The sequence below is a fragment of the Tachysurus fulvidraco genome, chromosome 11 (assembly GCF_022655615.1).
Source record: "Tachysurus fulvidraco isolate hzauxx_2018 chromosome 11, HZAU_PFXX_2.0, whole genome shotgun sequence".
Classification (NCBI taxonomy): Eukaryota; Metazoa; Chordata; class Actinopteri; order Siluriformes; family Bagridae; genus Tachysurus; species Tachysurus fulvidraco.
The window spans coordinates 11203263-11220859 of record NC_062528.1 but is presented as its reverse complement, the minus strand read 5'-3'; the positions used below and the strand labels follow the sequence as shown (position 1 = coordinate 11220859).

Sequence of the window (17597 nt, the reverse complement as noted above, 5' to 3'; positions counted from 1 at the left end):
CCTCTAACCATCATCCCCACCACTAGTTTAGAGTTTGTTAATCCATTTATAACACAGCACTTTGCCAATTATAGCAAAGGTTGAAAGGTTAACATTAATGTTAAATTAAATTAAATTAAATTAATCACATCAACCATTATAGGACTCTGTTAAACAACAGTTTTTAAGTCTCAGATTAAATACTCTGGCAATATTAAATATTAACAATAAATTAACCTTCATTAAATTACAGCTAGAACTGCCCATACTACTAAACCCTAATAAATAATATTAATAAAATAGCCCTAAAATATTTAAAAATAAAGCACAATTTATTCCAATTACATTTGAGCATTTGTTTTGGTATAAATGTATTAATATCTGTACTAAGTTTACAGTTTATAAATTGTTTTTTAAATAATCAATAAATTATATTTTTTTGTTCAACAATCATGTCTCAAGTGTCTCTTTCTTGTAAAACGTATAAGCATTTCTCATTGGTTTCTCCTATAATTACACTGTAGAAATTGTCCATCAGCTGAAACCTTGGTGTTCAGAAGTAATTGAACTGTTTTCCTCTAACAAGCAAATACATTTCTGCCAGCAGTCTGAACCTGTTAAATCTGTAATAATCTGGTGTTGTACAGACACCAAACTGATAACAAGTGAATCTCACTCACTCTCTCTCACTCATTTTCTACCGCTTTATCCGAACTACCTCGGGTCACGGGGAGCCTGTGCCTATCTCAGGTGTCATCGGGCATCAAGGCAGGATACACCCTGGACGGAGTGCCAACCCATCGCAGACAAGTGAATCTCAAGATGCAATTTTACTATTACGTGTTAAGTTTATTCTCACAAGTGTTTACAGCATGCTGGTCAAATATTTAATTTACAGATGAGCTAACGCACCATGAGGAAGAAATTTCTAAGGTCTTCTATGTTTTAAGTGGCATCAACTTATATGGAGGAAAAACAGAGGGATGCTGTGGTCAGACACAGGAGGGTTTGGACAACCAGGCTGTGTTTCTATTCCATAATACTTAATAAACATCTACAAACACTTTCTATTTTCTGAAAGAATTATAATGCATTATAATTTTTTTTTAATTAATTTATATTGAAAAAACTGCCAGCTGTTCTTTCTATTACTATTTTTAAAGTATTGCAGTACTGACTATTACAGTTCAGGCTGTAGCTTATATTTTATGGTAAACAGAAATAACAAGAATGGCAGTGCTGTAAATCGGGGGCAGATTTTTGCTGAAAAATTGACAGTCAAACATTTTACAGTAAAAAAAATGAATAGCAAACTCTGCTTTTATATGCTTTTATATGTTAAATATGACATTACTATAAATTAAAGATTAATTTCAGTGTATTTTATGGTACAATTCCCTTTTCAGAGAAGGAAAAGAAAGAAAAAGGAAAAATAAAGAGTCTCTCATCTCCTCAGTTCCAAGTAAACCTGTAAGAGTGTCACAATAATCCAAATGTTACTAAGACCTGTTGTATAGAGTGGACCAGCACCAATTACCACTTATTTAATCTTACTGTAAATAAGATCACTCTGACTTTAATTAAATAAAAAAGGAGGTTAAGTGTTTAAGGCTTTGGGCAACTGATTTAATGGTTATACATTTAAATGCCTATGCAGTAATTTTTGTTGTGAATGGTGATTTGATACCTAAATGAGTACAAAGAAAACGACTGGTGGGATCCACCAGAGAATGCCGCTGTAGATAGAGCTATAAAACATCTGCTGGAATGAACTAGATGCTGTTACATTAGGTATAAGAGACATTTGGTATTTTATTTTTGTCGACAAGCTTGAATATTTGAAAGTTAGTGGGTTTAATTTTTTAGTTTTTAGTCTTTTTTTTCCTAAAGAAGCACAGGATACATCTTCTCTGTTTGCAATTAACATTTGAGTCAACGGTCAGTACATTATATAGATATTTGCAAACGAACGAACATCTCAAAATATCCATGTTTCAATATCGATCCAGAGTCTCCAAAGATAAATGATTTACAAAGTCCACATCTGCTTTATATAATTTATCTATAGTTAAAGGTGTTCGCAGCTGCTTCGGATACAAAGAAACTTTACACTGTCGGATGGTTACAGATGCAGAAATGTTTTTAGGCACGTGCACGCACACACAAACACACACAGTACAAGTAACTGGTCCAACAGTGAAGATGTAGATGAAATCACCAACTCTATAGTGATTAAATATGTCACAGAAGGTCTGATTTTTAAAGCAGAAAAACGACTCCTTACTACAGACCAGATTTAAAGCAATATTCCATAGTAAAGGAACAAATGTAGTAACATAGAGGACTGTGATTTACATGACTAAACTAGTTGTTTTAATAAAATCACTGGCGTGTCCCCGTCTTCACAAGTCAAAAACTAAGCCTAGCCTGGTCAAGGAAATGTTTTGCCTTGGTTCCTGAATTTATATATTTTTATATATAAATAATTCAGGAACCAAGGCTCCAGGAAGGACATTTCCTTGACCAGGCTTGGCATATATTTAAAATAAAAATAAATATATCATTTTAGCTCAGTGCTTGGAAAGCTAGTAAAACATGACTACCGCCAAACTGAAATATGAATAATGACATGAAAATAAATCAAATCAAAGCACAGTCTATCGATGCTACTTTATTATGAGCCTGAAATACACTTGAACATCATTCCATTGAACTTGGCATCTACGTATAAGTCGTTTGTTTTAGGCTTGTTCCCCGGTGGAAAAAGTATCGTCTGGCAATTCATAATCACTAATAAGCTCTTTTTATGATGCAACAGCTAAATGGGGAGGATGAAGGCTACTATGCATTTCTGAGACTCATGAAGCCAGCCCATAGCAGCTTTTTCAACTGCTGTGTCACAGGAAAACAAAACACTCAGAGAAACGCACCATCTGCCCTCTTCCGCATACACAGGCTTACAGATGCTAATGAATTACCAGCTTGAGAGTGAATGAGGAGTGAGAAGAGAACATCCCTCCTGCCCAGACAACACGGTTATGATCTCATGCCTCCTGAATGGCTGAAGCATTCTTTAGTATTCAAACAAACCATGTCCTGAAGACAAAACACAGGTTTTCCTGCTGTGGTAGTTAGGACCCTAGAAAAAGTGAATTTCAACCAGGTGAGAGTCTACCAAATTTTTTTTACAAGAAATGTGGTGTCTGAAATGGCTTTCTTTCAGAAACATGCAGTGCAGTGTGAGATCTATTCCCCACTCTGCCCTCTGAAAAACCTCCCCCAGTTTCAGCAATATTTGGACTCAAATATAAGAGATTTTATACAGATGACATAGTCTGCCATCTAGTACTAACAGTATAGAGATAACTTGACAGGATTCAGCACTTGCAAGAATTTTTAATTCTTTCAACAGGACTGATTCATTCAGTGCAAATTCCGTTTCCAAGTAATGCAATCTCTGCGATTCTAAACCATTTGCAAGGTTTTATATCATTGTAACGGTAATGAGATAACATAGATGCCAGCAGTTGTTTTGGGAACTACTGACCTGCTAAATTGAGACCAGAATGAATACCTTGAGAACGTTCAAAGATTTCTAAATCTAAACTGTTAAAACCACAGCATACAGGACTGAGGAATGCAAATCATTTCGAATAAATTTCCTAACGTGTATGAGACAGATTTACTCTTTTTTTTCCCCTTCCTTATTTTCCATGTGCATGGGCACACATCAATACATTACATGAACGTACCTGCAAAACAAAACAACATCTAGCACAGCCACAAGTACATTTGCTCATGAGCCTTCTTCATGGCTTCCTTATGACAATATATCTCTGCCATGTTATTGCAAATCATTACCCAAATGGGAATACATAATGATCAGGATCACAGGTTCTTTTTATTGTAATATTTCAATAATACAATTTTATCTGTGTAAACAAGGCATTAACACAATTCAAATTCCCTTTATGCATCATCTGCAGTGTGTTGAAATCAGATTTTCAACAGCATAACGGGTAACTTCAGTGCACTCACATGTGGAATGTGAGAGCTAGAAGACAGATAGTGTACTAATTTCACGGCAGGGCCTGAAGCAAGCGTATGGGCTGAGAAAGCCAGAGCACCACCAGCCGAGCATCCTTTAAGGCTAAGGCTTGGATTTAGTGCAGGGTCTTAACTGCAACATGACAGCATCAGTACCTTCTAAACCACTCCACATATACCAAGGCAACACTCTGCATTTACTATTGTTTATATATATTTTCTTCAAACATATTCACACTCACAGACATACGTTAGACTTCACAATCTGCTCTTGTCACCGAAGATAAAAGAAATCCCCACATCATTTATAACAATAGTCCTACAGAATAGAACACAATCATATGTATGAATGTGTGATTTGGAAAGTTGTCTTTGCGAATACTGCCTCAGTTAATAAATGATCAAGTAACAAATGCTTCTCTGTAAACCTTGTTTAAAGCTTCATCAGACATGTTTTTAGTTTCACAACAAGTGGAGGGAGGTCATTAATAGTAAGCAATAAGGAATCAAATTGCCTTAATTAATCAGGAGTATGGGATGAGATTGCAGCAATCATGTGCACGGTACATCTTGACTTAGTCTGCCTCCATGACAGTGCTCATCATTTCACAACAACCCTACACTTTAAACACAAGAGTAGTGGAGCCACTTCACAAAGCTGGTTACGGGGCAAAAGGCCTTAATCAGTGCAAATCTGAATGGAAAGGATAATAATAATGATCAATTAGAGCGGGTCACATGACACACTCGTGTGTGTGAGACTTGTGTTTATAAGTTGCTCCGCTGTTTGTGTCCTCTCCCCCTCTACTCACTCATATTGGCAGCCAAGTTCTCACCATCAGTTTAATCAGTCATATTGGCTCATCCACTTGCAATCATACACATAGAAGAGTATAGCACACTTCATATATATAAATTATTGGCATTTTTAAATGAAACTATATCAGGACTAATATGCAAGGATACAAAAAAAAAAAAATGCTGCATGAACAGCAATAAGGAATTCACTGGTCCATAATGTCCATTCCTATCATCATGGCATGAAGGGAAAAGAAACCAGAAACAATTCAATTTGTAACACAGGTTTCCTCAAACTTGCCAAAATGGAATAAATGGGTGCGCATTAATGCAGGTCCCTGCATTGTGAAAAGTGGCAAACTTCATAAAGAACTTAAACACAAGCATATGTGATGCACGTGTGTCCTTCACTTGTCTCGAGAAAGTGATGCCTCAGTCTGTCCAGCCTGCCTCATTGTGCACTCTGACAATGTGCACAATATACATGTGTAGAGCAATACTTCAGCTAGCCCAACCATACCCACCCTCACCCAAATAAACAAAACAAAAAAACAGACATTTTATATTTTGAATTGTAAAACTAATAAGCTTCTGTCTTTGTTTCTTCCTATTTTCCACTCTCCTTTTTTAAGAAGTCAGATAAATAAATCAGGTCCTCTGAAGTCTTAAAATCCGTTTCAGAAATATGAACTTGGTGTCATCAGAAGGCTGCTTTTCCACTGGATGAGTTTGCATTGGAAGAAATGCCATGTCATTTCACCAGCGCTCAGGTGACTAACAGGACGTGGGACCTGTTTACTTGGGTGATGTTGCAGCTTTTCGATCCAGTCCTCCTCGCTGTTGTGTGTGATTAGGTGTGAATAAATCCAGATGAGGATGTGTGAGAATGCAGGTGAGTATGGGTGTGTGGAATGAAAACCACGAGGTCCTGTAGTTTAACCCATACAGGAACGTCCCACAGCATGGCTGTTTGATAGCAGAAAGGACTGCACTACTTCGTCCGTGGCCTGCGGGCTGGTGTTGACGTCCTCTAGGGCGTCGGCCACTGCGAACTGCCTGTCCCTCAAACGATTCCAGTTGGACAGGATGTTGTGGTACTCAAACACTTTCTCGTAATTCCCCACAGAGTTATAAAGCTTGATCAAGCCTCTGTAATCATATTCCAGTCCACTGTAGCCCTCTCCAAACAGCTTCTTACCTATAGAAATATACAGGGTACATATAGTAATTACAACAAAACTGAAGATTATCATTAGGGAAAAGAAAAAACAAAACAAAAAAAAACACAGCATCTCTCAATACTGTATCTCAAAACATTCACTGTAACCAATTAACATTAACATTAATTAACCAATTAAGTAACCAATTAACATTAACACCATGTAACATTAGCTTTATATGAAATATGTAATGCATGTCATAGCATTAACCATGATTATATGGCCTGCTGATGATATGACAGGATAGTGTCATACAGTCATATGGATGGATCCCACTGTCACAAGCTTAACCAATGTGTCCAATAAAAACACGTGAATAAAAAAAAAACACCACGTACATAAAAATACACTAATTTTTTTTTTGTCTATTTGAATTACGTGTGTATTTTTTTTTATTCTCATCGTTTTTATTGTGTGGGTGTTGTCTCTTGCGTGTTCTGCAATCATCTGACACTAAAACAAAATCCTTGTATGTGTTTCTACTATTTCTGATTCTATCATGTCAACTCTGGGTCAATATTGAACAAGCAGGTGCATGTTGCTAAGCATCAATGATTTAAATGGCAGAGCCCATGAGCAGGGAATAGTTGTAAAATAGTTCACACTGGTCTTCTTCTAAGTGTCTCTCCATTTTCTCTTTAATTTGGACACCTGCCAGTTGCCACCCACTACCCAGCTCACTCATATGTCAGGAGCAGCTGGAATTCCTTAGTGACACAAAGCCAACCAACCAAATCTTTGCAAACTGTTGCTTGTACTGCGTCACAGGAAAAAAGCATGCTGTCTGATTTTGAATACTTGAGTTCACACACACCCACAACTGGCTAGTATTGCTCTAATTAACAGGGGAGAAAGGAGGCCACATGATCCTTCCCACCCAGAGAGCACAGCCTCTTTATGGCTGTTGAAACAAACAAGACGATTTTATGCCTGATTTGCCCCTCCAGTGATTGTAGGGGTGTGGCCTGATTCAAGGCTTATCGTTACAGATTATTTGGCGAAATAATCCTCAAGAGTGTGGTGTCAATACAATTAAATTACCGCTCCTAATCAAGTTGGAGCCTCCCTGATCTCGATTGTGAGTCTCCCAGGGTTTTGAAAATCGTCTAGTGTGTAGCCAGACTTACTATCTCCAGATGATAGCATTTCTGCTTAAATGCTTTTCTATTGTGCCACTTGGGAGAAATAATAATGGAATGACTTTAATGCTGGGCTCACCGATGGCGATGGAACGAAGGTAGAGCCGTTCAGCGTCATCGTACTGGTTCATGTCGTAGTTGTAAAGGGAAGCCAAGTGTCCTACAGACAGAGCCACTTCATAGTCCTCCTGTCCCAGTAACTGCTCTTTGATTTGGATGGCCTTGATGTGCATCTCCTCAGCTTCCTGCAATAAAAGGAGTAAAAAATACAAAGGAGTCCATTTATGTGACACCGTAGCACTAAAAACAAAAGCAGCCGGGAGATGTTGTCAATGATGTGCTTTCTAACCCAAAGGTGATCATGTCAAACACATGATGTGGCAATTAAACTCAATTCATTTCCTTAGCCAGATACATTGAGAAGGAAAAAAACAAAAAAATTAACCTTAAACTTGCGCATAGACTGATACAGACGTCCCAGGTTGCCGTAATGTTTCGCCGTCTGGACGTTAAACTCTCCAAAGGCTTTTTTGGCCAGCTGGAGGGAGGAGAGGTGCAGGTCATGGGCCTCCTGCAGAAGGCGCTCTTCTGTTTCTTTATTATGGCAGTCTATGGCAATTTCCTCCAGAATCAGTGCTAGGGGTAGATAATTAATACATACAAGAAATATGAATACAACTGATGAAGCCAACAGGGAGAAATAAGTGCAAATCAACTCCAAAAGGACAAGGTTTATTTGAACTTTTCTCTCATCCTACTTTAAAGGAGCTCACCTTTCACCCTCTTGGAAGAGGCCAGTAGTAGATGATCCTCAGGGAGAATGTGAGTTATGATGTCTATGGCCCGTTCTGCATGAAATCTAAACATAGCACAAGTCTTGAGTAAGACCACTGAGAAACATTACTCATCAACTGGGCACTTCATCATACTGAATAAACATTTCTGTGTATAAAAACAAAGGCTTCCTCTTACTGACAGAACAATATAACAGTGTTAAAGGGCAGAACAGCAAGCAGAGGTCTGTCTTCACGTGCCTGACAACCAAAACACCCTAAGAGTCATTGAACAATCCCAATGGAATTAGTGTTTATGGCTAAAATGTGATTTCATTTCATGTAGCTTGCAAACAGTTGTACTTGGAAATAAATTGGTGCGTATCAAAGTAAAATTCTAAATTTGTTTGCATGCCTTCTTTTTTGTGCTGGGACATTTTTGTTCTTTTGCCTCTGACCTACCAAATACGTAAACTCTTTCCTAGGAAGAGAAAATGTGAGAAACCTAACAATACCCCTGATGATTTCCAAATGAATCAGATTTGTCAGTACCCTTTGCTAACCAAATAACCAATTAGCTGGTCCAGGAATAAAACGGTTTACTCACAGTGCATTGTCAAATTTTCCAGAGCTATACTGGTGCACATAAGAGGAGTATGCTAGGTCCTCGTGCGCCGTGGCCACATGGATATTTTTCCCTCCAAACACAGACTGACGAATATCCAGAGCCGTCTATCACACACACAGACAAACAAATAAAGAAGAAAAAAAACAAGTTGGTAAATTTTAGAAAAAAAAAACTATCTAAATGGATGACAATTCACAAGAAAATGACTCTGAACCCACCTGATATATGGCGACAGACTGGCAAATGTTATCCACATTTAGAAGATAAAATCCATAATCTAGCAGCGTATCAGAGTACTTTGGGTGCTTCTGTCCAAAATGTTCCCTGAAAAATGCATACATATGACATACATATGGGAATAAAAACAATGACACCACTTCTCCACTTAAGCAACATACACACATACAAAAAAATCTAACACGTGCTCTGAAAAAGCGTTGCGTGTTTGTTATGCATCATAAAATCTAGTATGTAAAACACGGACATGACAAACACAAAACTTAAAATTTTAAACAATCACACAACATATTCTTTGATACATGGATGTACTGTACCCAGAGCCCTGTGTCAGAGAACACACTGTATTGTTTCTTCCCTTATGTTATGTGTATGAATGGCCAAGAAATTGTGTGTGGCGCTCGCTAATCTATTAGAGGGAAACTAGGGTAAGGGTTTTTATTGTAGTTATTAGTATAGAAAATTATAAAGTAATGCTAGTAACGTGATACTATATCTGCCTAATAAATATATGTAAAATAATAAAATGCCACGGAACATAGAGGGTGTCAACCCATTATTCAGAGATAATTTACCGTGCTAGAAATACTGCATGTTTTATCAGCTGCTCAGCTTTCCTGAACTCCCTTTTAACAACACATGCCTGCAGGTGAACATAACAAAATGAGTCAGTGCACAATTACAATTCAATTCATCTCAAGTCTGCTTGAGGACATTGCTAATCCAGTCTATAACATTTTCGTTTAGAAATTAAATATCAGTTGATTGTAGAGAACCAAACCAGACCTTAGAGGCTTGTCTCAGGACATCAACCACCACTTTCACAGGCAGCCCAACAGTGATTTCCTTTATAGCCTCTATACACCAGCGGTAAGCCTGAAACACCAAGGAAATGCATATTCAACGTATACTAAGATGCATGGTATTTTTATTTTTAAAATAAATGTCTAAAAGATCAAACCTGGAGTTGTCAGCTGCTTACCTCATCATAGTGGCTTTTGGCAAAGAGCAAAGCACACAGTTCTCCATAAAGGGCAGCCTTGTTGGCATGGTGACTGTGTTTGGCTAGCTTATCCATGTACGACTGGGCCAGTTTGAACGTCTCTTCTCCCAAGTGATATTTGCAGTTGCCATTGCGCACGTGAAGCAATCTAACAAATCAAACAGGAAGAACAAATTTAAAAAAATATATAAAAAACTGACGTGGCTTAGCAAGTTATGTGATCAAAGAGTTATTTAAGTCATAAAATATGATATCACTCAAGTTCAATTTAGACCTCCAGGTAAGCAGGAAGTGATAGACAACTTGGGCTAAAAATATTTCTGGGTCAAAATGACAGCTAGATTACCACTAGCTTATTGTCAGACAGAAAAAAACAAAAAAACTCCTCACCTCACACAGCACTCCAGTGCACGATACCAGTGCAGGATCTCATCGTGTAACATACACAACTGGAGACATGAGATAAAGACCTTTTCTGCATCCCCATACCAACCAGCATCTGACAGAAAGCCACCTGGCAGGAAAACAGAGAAATTACTACCACTTTCAGTCAGCCATCAACAATTAAAAAAACCCCAAAACGCATCTTCTGACCTAAAACAAAGCCGAATTGGATGGCTTTCTCTTTAACGTGAGCGTCTGACTCGGCAATATACGAGCATCTACGGCTGAAAGAGTTGGCCAGGATTGATGCCACTTTCACGCCATGGTCCATTAGTGCCTGGAAACAGTGATGTAGGAGGTGCCTGGGAAGACATAGGTAAAGAAATCTCAGAGGCAATGCAAAGAACAACAACAACAAAAAATGATAAGAGAAAGAACACCCCATGAATTTGCAAGAACTTTCACTCATTTGCTATAAATGACCAAATATCAATTCTGAATTTTGGGGGTAAAACTAGTATCTATAAGAAAAATATTTATACTAAATAAAATGCAACAACATTCAGAATGTTAAGTTTGGATGAGTAACAATAAAGCATCTAAATATCATACAATGTCAGTGTCATCATCATGTTCTAACACTAACTGAAATAAAACCCGGATTTCATTCCCACCCTATAGTGACAAACAAAAGCAATCTCTGTCCTACTGTCCAATACCTTTTGTCAGATGCTCTGAGGACTTTAGCAAAGACCTCAAGCTCACAGAACTCCCCTCCCAGCTGGCAAAGCCGGCCTTGCTGGTAAAGCTGTAAAATACAGAGAAATGAGATTGACTAACATTTATTGTCCACATGGCACAATGCAGACAAGTGACCTTTCCCTTGGGAAAGTAACAGATCTGAAAAAATGGATGCCAAGAAACAAAAAAGGACATTCAGTAACAGATACATTCAGAACATGCAGTTTGCGCAACACTGGTTCTTGGACAAAACTCTACCAAGAACTATGACATTGTCTTCATTGAAACTGCACAGGAGTGGGATATAAATATTCAATGGGATAAATGTCCCTTTCTTAAAAAAAAAAAAAAAAAAAAAAAAAAAGGTTAGAAGTTAGACTAAATAAGAAAACTGAAAGTTGTGTATGTATAGCAACATATCATACAGCAATATTTTACTTTGGTTATTATGTGGCTTTGCTGAAGCACCAAATCATGAACAATTACCTAAAATGCATATGTTCATACTTTCCAAAAAAAAAAAAAAAAAAAAGATTGGAAAATTAGTATGCATAAAAAAATTAATTATTAACAACGGATTATATAAAAGGGCCTAAAATTATACTATTACACTAAAAATACTGTTTTGAGCTGAATCATGATCTTAATACATTTTGATATTTCAGTGGCTTTAATTAATGGCATTTCCAACACAGACACTGAGGAGAACTTGAGGCAGAAGAGTCTCTAATAACACACTTCACAAAATTGACCTCTCTCTCCACACATACACAGTCCTTGCCAAAAGCGATGTACATACGTGATCAATATGTGCATAAATGAGTGATATAATGTGTGTATTTTAATATTACTCTTTAGTAACAGCCTTCTGCTTTGAACAAACAACATATATATATATATATATATATATATATATATATATATATATATATATATATATACACATACATACATTATATATATATATATATATATATATATATATATATATATATATATACACACACACACACATAAACACACACACTCAGCATACACCAAGAGAAGTCATCACCTTTAAATCTGTAACAATGCGCTAATGAAACCGACCATCTGCTGATGAATGAACACAATTCTAGGTCTAATGTAGCCGTGTTTGAGAGTGGCCGCTGTTTACTGTTCACACCGATATGAACACCGAAGCTGAGCTGACTTAGTAAAAGTCGACTGTGTGACACAAACACTTCCAGACATTCAAGCTCGTGTATCCACGACAACAAACAGCCAGCATGAGAAAGTCATTAGTTGTTTTTTAAACCAAATCCGGATAATAATAATAATAATAATAATAATAATAATAATAATAATAATGAATCATCAGCGTTTGAAGCACTGAAGTTAACTCATTAGCCTCGCTAGCTAGCTAAGGTTCTTGATATCTGCTGCACTTCCGAGGTGAAACCCTACAACGCTACAAAGCTCTTTTAACAAACCCTGACACCTTTTCATTCCAAACTGTTCACTCACTACCTAATCAGACACGCTACCGGTTTTAAACGGAGACCCGTAAAACTGCTTAAAAACTTCCAGACTCGTTAGTTTAACGCTAGCTAATCTTTACAGCCATGTAAACGAGCGCACGAGCGTCCAGCGGCTAAACAGCTAGCTAGTTAAAAGTCCTTCTATGTGCTGCTGATCGTTAACGACGCTGGTTTGTTTGTTTGTTTGTTTACCTTGTAGTAGACATCAAATTGGATATTTTCGGGAAGTAAGCGTATGTCCCGTCGCGACCGACTGTAATTATCCACTACGGCTGATATAGCGGTGTTGTACAGGGTCTCAGGGATCCACTCCAGCTCCACAGCGGCCATGTTGTTTTCCTTCTACAAATATCCAGCAACAGCCCCCTTTCTACTTTCCCTTCCTTCGCTACCTTCTCAAGGTAAAACGCCGTGTTCTGCGCCGCTCTTCATACACCTCAGATCGCAGAGAAACCCAAGAGCGATCGAGACGGATCGCTGTCGTCTGTCTTTTATTTAAAAAACACCAGGTCATAATCTCATAGTTTTAAATCAGGTCCCCAGCCCCTCTCATTCTTTCCGATGACGTTTCTCGTTCCCGACGTAATGACGCAACGATAAAGAAGCCGTCGACGTGAGGACGCACAATAACAGTCAGTCAGCTGGGAATGGTCTAATGAAACCGAATAGCAATCACTAGTCTTCTCTAATCCCGATGGAGCAAGCTGTAAATGTGTGAAATATCGTGGTTAAGATTTCTAAGTAATATACAAACACTTAGGACTGGCTTTTTCTCCCAAGTTCCCTATCAGATTACAAACTTTCCCCCACTGGATGCAGCTGGTCAGGAAGGCCAGCTCAGTCCTGGGGATTCCTCTGAACACTGTACGGGAGGTGGGAGAAAGGAGGATGGTCATCATTGCCGGAGAACGACTCTCACCCCCTGTATGAAACGGTTTGAGCTCTGAGCAGCTCCTTTAGTGACAGACTGTTACATCCTAAGTGTCGGAGCGATACAGATGGTCTTTTCTCCCTGCTGCTATTAGACTTTACAATCAAAGCTGCTCCCATTGAACCAGTCACCATAATACACACTGTTATTACTGTTTTTAACTGCAGTAATGAACAATAACAAAGTATTTTAAACATGTGCAATAATAGAAATTTTGAGTGTGCAATATACATCTTTTTTTTATACATTTTGTTTTGTATATACTGTATATTACATTATGTCTATATTCTTTTTATATATTTGCATTTTATTACTCTCGGCTGCTGTAACAGTGAAATTTCCCCATTGTGGGATGAATAAAGGTATCTCTTATCTTATCTTATCTTATCTTATCTTATCTTATCTTATCTTATCTTATCTAATACAGCTGTAACATCAGCACAATCACAGGATATGTAGCATACAAATAGGACAAGAATAAAAATGGTGCATGCTTCAGTATTTTTCCTAAATAAATACAGACTGTTTCAGACTAGGTGCTGAATAAATAGTAATCACGAGTTAAAATGTATTGCTCTTGGTGATTTCTGTATCAATATATGCTTAAAATGACAAGCAAAGCTTCTTTACTTGATCATAAATGCAACAAACAACAACAGCTAATAACAATAATTGTAAATAAAATAAACACGTAATAATAAATGAAATTTGCACGTATGTTGCATATTTTTTACTTTATGCAATTGATATTTATTTCAATAAATATTTTTATTATTTAAGTAAAATAGATAAATAGGTAAAATAAATAAACACTTATTTAAGTAAAGTAGAATAGAATGTTTTATTTGTCTTTGTTCACATACAAACGGTTTTATTTATTTATGTGTTTATTTATTTGGTTTGAAAGATGTAATATACAAGTACATACAAAAGTTATTAAAACAGTCTTGGGATATTTGTGTAAATGAGACTGTAGTGACATGACAGTCAGAAGTGTAATAGAGCTAGTGCAATGAGCTGTATTATGCCTGACAGTGACAAACTGCAATCCACTGCTGTCAATTAAAGCATTATAATAATGGTATACAGCATTTTAGTTATTAAACAATAAATTAAGTTGAACATGGTTTGAGGAGTCTTCTTTCCCCATCGTTGAGTTGACCATTGTGATGGTGCTGGATGTGTTGCTGCCGACCCGTACTACCTGAGGTCTTCCAGTCACAAAGTCCAACAGCCAGTTGCACGGTGAAGTGTTGAGCCCCAGCTGGAGCTCAATGCTGAACTAATGTCTGAACGAATGTTGAACTAATGTCTATGAACAGCATTCTGACATATGACCCCTTTTTGTCTACATGGGTGAGTGCTGAGTGAAGGGCAGTCGAGATGGCATCATCAGTCGAGCGTTGGACCGATATGCAAACTGGAAGGGGTCCAGGGAGGGGGGGGGGCAGGCTTGATGTGGTGCATGAATAGCCGTTCAAAGCACTTCATAAAGATAGGATTGAAGAATGATGGAGATGGCTTCTTCAGGACTGGAATGATGGTGGTAGCTTTGAAGCATGTGGGGACAACAGCCTGACTGAGTGAGATGTTAAAAATGTCTGTGAAGACATCAGAGAGTTCCACTGCACAGTCTCTCAGTACACACCCAGGAATGTTGTCAGGACCCGGGGCTTTGCGTGCATTGATCCTGCTGAACGATCTCCTCACGCTGTCCGGGGTCAGCATCATCACCTAGTCACCCGGAGGAACTGGAGTTTTCTGAGTAGTAGTGCTATTTTGCTTCTCTAAGCGAGCGAAGAAGACGTTCACCTCGTTCAGCAAAGAGATGTTGCTGTCACAGGTCCGTGGTGGGGGCTTGTAGTCCGTAATGGTCTGTATGCCCTGCCACAGGTTTCGAGTGTCTCTGCTGTCGCTGAATTGATGGGCTATCCTCCTGGAGTATTTAGCCCTGGCTGTCCTCAGGCCCACCTCGTCTCGAGCTCTGAAGGCAGCGTTCTGCGTTTTTCCAGGAGTCTGTAGACCTCCCCTGTCATCTATGGCTTCTGGTTGGCCCGGACAGTGATGGTCTTTGTGACTGTTACATCATCAATACACTTGGTATGTGTAGGCAGTGACAGTTTCTGAGTACTCTTGGACATCTTTGGTGTTATTGTATGTGGCAGCCTGCTTAAATATATTCCAGTCGGTGGTGTCAAAACAGTCTTGAAGAGCCTCTGACGACCCCTCAGGCCACACTTGAATTTGTTTGTGAACTGGTTTGGTGACTTTAATGCAGGAGATCCCCTTGCTTTTTTGCTTTTGCCATCAGGAGATCATGACAGTGTGACTGTCTGATAGAAAAGCCAAATTTTGGCACAGATTTTAACTTTTAAAGGCTATGGTCTTAAACTTTTGATCAGCTGATGACCAGCCTGTTTGAGTTTAAATTCAATAAATTTAATACTCTCTTTAAAGAATGATCTACATTTTTGCATAGAGGCCTGTTATTAACAATTGCCAGTAGTTTGCATCAATCTCCTGGTATGGCTGCTAATTCAAGAAAATAATTTTATATGACCAATTGATTATGAGAAAACACTTTTGCAATTGTGTTGCACAGCTGAGAACCGTTGTACTAATGGAGCAAACAAGGTAGCGTGGCATTCTTTAGGTTAGTTTAGTTTCTGAACATCAGCAGTTGTTTGTTTGTTTACAGGTTCAATATGGCCAGAAAGAATGAAATTTCATTAGAGACCTGTCAGTCTATTGTTGTCCTTAGCAGCACAAACTGGCTCTAACAAGGACAGAAAAAGGAGTCGGAGGCCCTGATCCACAACTGTGCAAGAAGACAAATATCTGAGAGTATTGTAGTTTAAGACAAAGACACCTCACAGGTCCTCAACTGGCAGCTGCACTAAACAGTAACAGCCGAACATCAGTGTCAGCATCAACAGTGAAAAGAGACTTCAGTATGCTAGACTTTATGGCAGAATTGCATTTCTCAGACTGGCCAATAAAAACAAAAGACTGAGATGGGCCTAAGAGCACAGACATCAGACCCTGGAAGACTGGAAGGTGTTGTGGACAGATGAGTCCAAGTTTGAGGTCTTCGGATCAAACAGAAGAACGTTTGTGAGATGCAGGACAAATGAAAAGATGCTGAAAGAGTGCTTAATACCTTCAGTCAAGCATGGTCGAAGCAGCATGATGGTCTTTGGAGGTGAGAAAATAGTATATTTGTACAGAGTGGAAGGAACTTTGAGGAAGGGAAGTTATCACAAGATTTTGCAACACCATGCCATACCCTGTGGACACCACTTATTGTGGCCAATTTCATCCTACAACAGGATAATAACTGGAAAAAACACACCTACAAAATGTGTCAGCAATATTTGAAGACTAAGCAGTCCGCCGGAATTCTGACTATAATGGAGTGGCCAGCACAGCCTCTGGATCCGATCCCTATTGAGCTGTTGTGGGAGCAGCTTGACCGTATGTACCATGAAGGAAGACTCCATCAAGCCAATCCATCTTGTGGGAGATGCTCCGGGAAGCATGGGGTGAAATCTCCTCATATTATCTTGAGAAATTGACAGCTAGTATGCCTAAGGTCTGCCAGGCTGTAAGGGCAAAAGAAAATTTTCATCATTTCCATCAAAATCACTGTCAGTGTCAGCATGTTCTGTTCTTTTGCTATATTTATAATTTAGGCTAATTTCCTGTGTGTTTCCTTTGAAAAAACCCTCAAATGTTTAAGTGACCAGACACTTTTGAGCGGTGTGGTGTGTGTGTGTGTGTGTGTGTGTGTGTGTGTGTGTGTGTGTGTGTGTTTGTTTTTGTATCTCTATATATATATATATATATATATATATATATATATATATATATATATATATATATATATATATATACAGGTGCTGGTCATATAATTAGAATATCATCAAAAAGTTGATTTACTTAATTTGGGATTTTCCTTAGTTGTCAATCATCAAAATTAAAAGAAATAAACATTTGAAATATCAGTTTGTGTGTAATGAATGAATGAATATAATATACAAGTTTCAATTTTTGAATGGAATTAGTGAAATAAAAAAACTTTTTATGATATTCTAATTATATGACCAGCACCTGTATATAGTTATAGTTATTAAACAATACTCGAGGTGCAACATACGCTTAGATCTTTGGCTTTTTTCCCTCTTGTCATATTTTTTT

General features: G+C 38.0%; 1 protein-coding gene across 1 annotated transcript; it reads right to left on the bottom strand.

Moving 5' to 3' along the window:
• Nucleotides 1-3861: 3861 nt before the first annotated feature.
• On the bottom strand, nt 3862-13056 carry appbp2 (amyloid beta precursor protein (cytoplasmic tail) binding protein 2). The gene is made up of 13 exons (XM_027147517.2): nt 12662-13056; nt 10928-11016; nt 10419-10570; nt 10215-10338; nt 9804-9972; nt 9608-9697; nt 9397-9464; nt 8803-8908; nt 8564-8688; nt 7957-8042; nt 7629-7819; nt 7263-7428; nt 3862-6022 (listed from the first exon to the last, which is right to left on the bottom strand). Exons 1-13 carry the CDS (start codon nt 12797-12799, stop codon nt 5760-5762), a joined length of 1767 nt encoding a protein of 588 aa, XP_027003318.1. The 5' UTR covers nt 12800-13056; the 3' UTR covers nt 3862-5759.
• Nucleotides 13057-17597: the final 4541 nt, after the last annotated feature.

Bases quoted from the DNA above. Each gene is read 5' to 3' on its own strand.
- appbp2 (XM_027147517.2), bottom strand. From the start codon at position 12,799: ATGGCCGCTGTGGAGCTGGAGTGGATCCCTGAGACCCTGTACAACACC. The intron at 11,017-12,661 runs GTAAACAAACAA...TGTATTTTACAG, and splicing joins AATTTGATGTCTACTACAAG to CTTTACCAGCAAGGCCGGCT. The intron at 10,339-10,418 runs GTCAGAAGATGC...TTTTCCTGCCAG, and splicing joins CCAATTCGGCTTTGTTTTAG to GTGGCTTTCTGTCAGATGCT.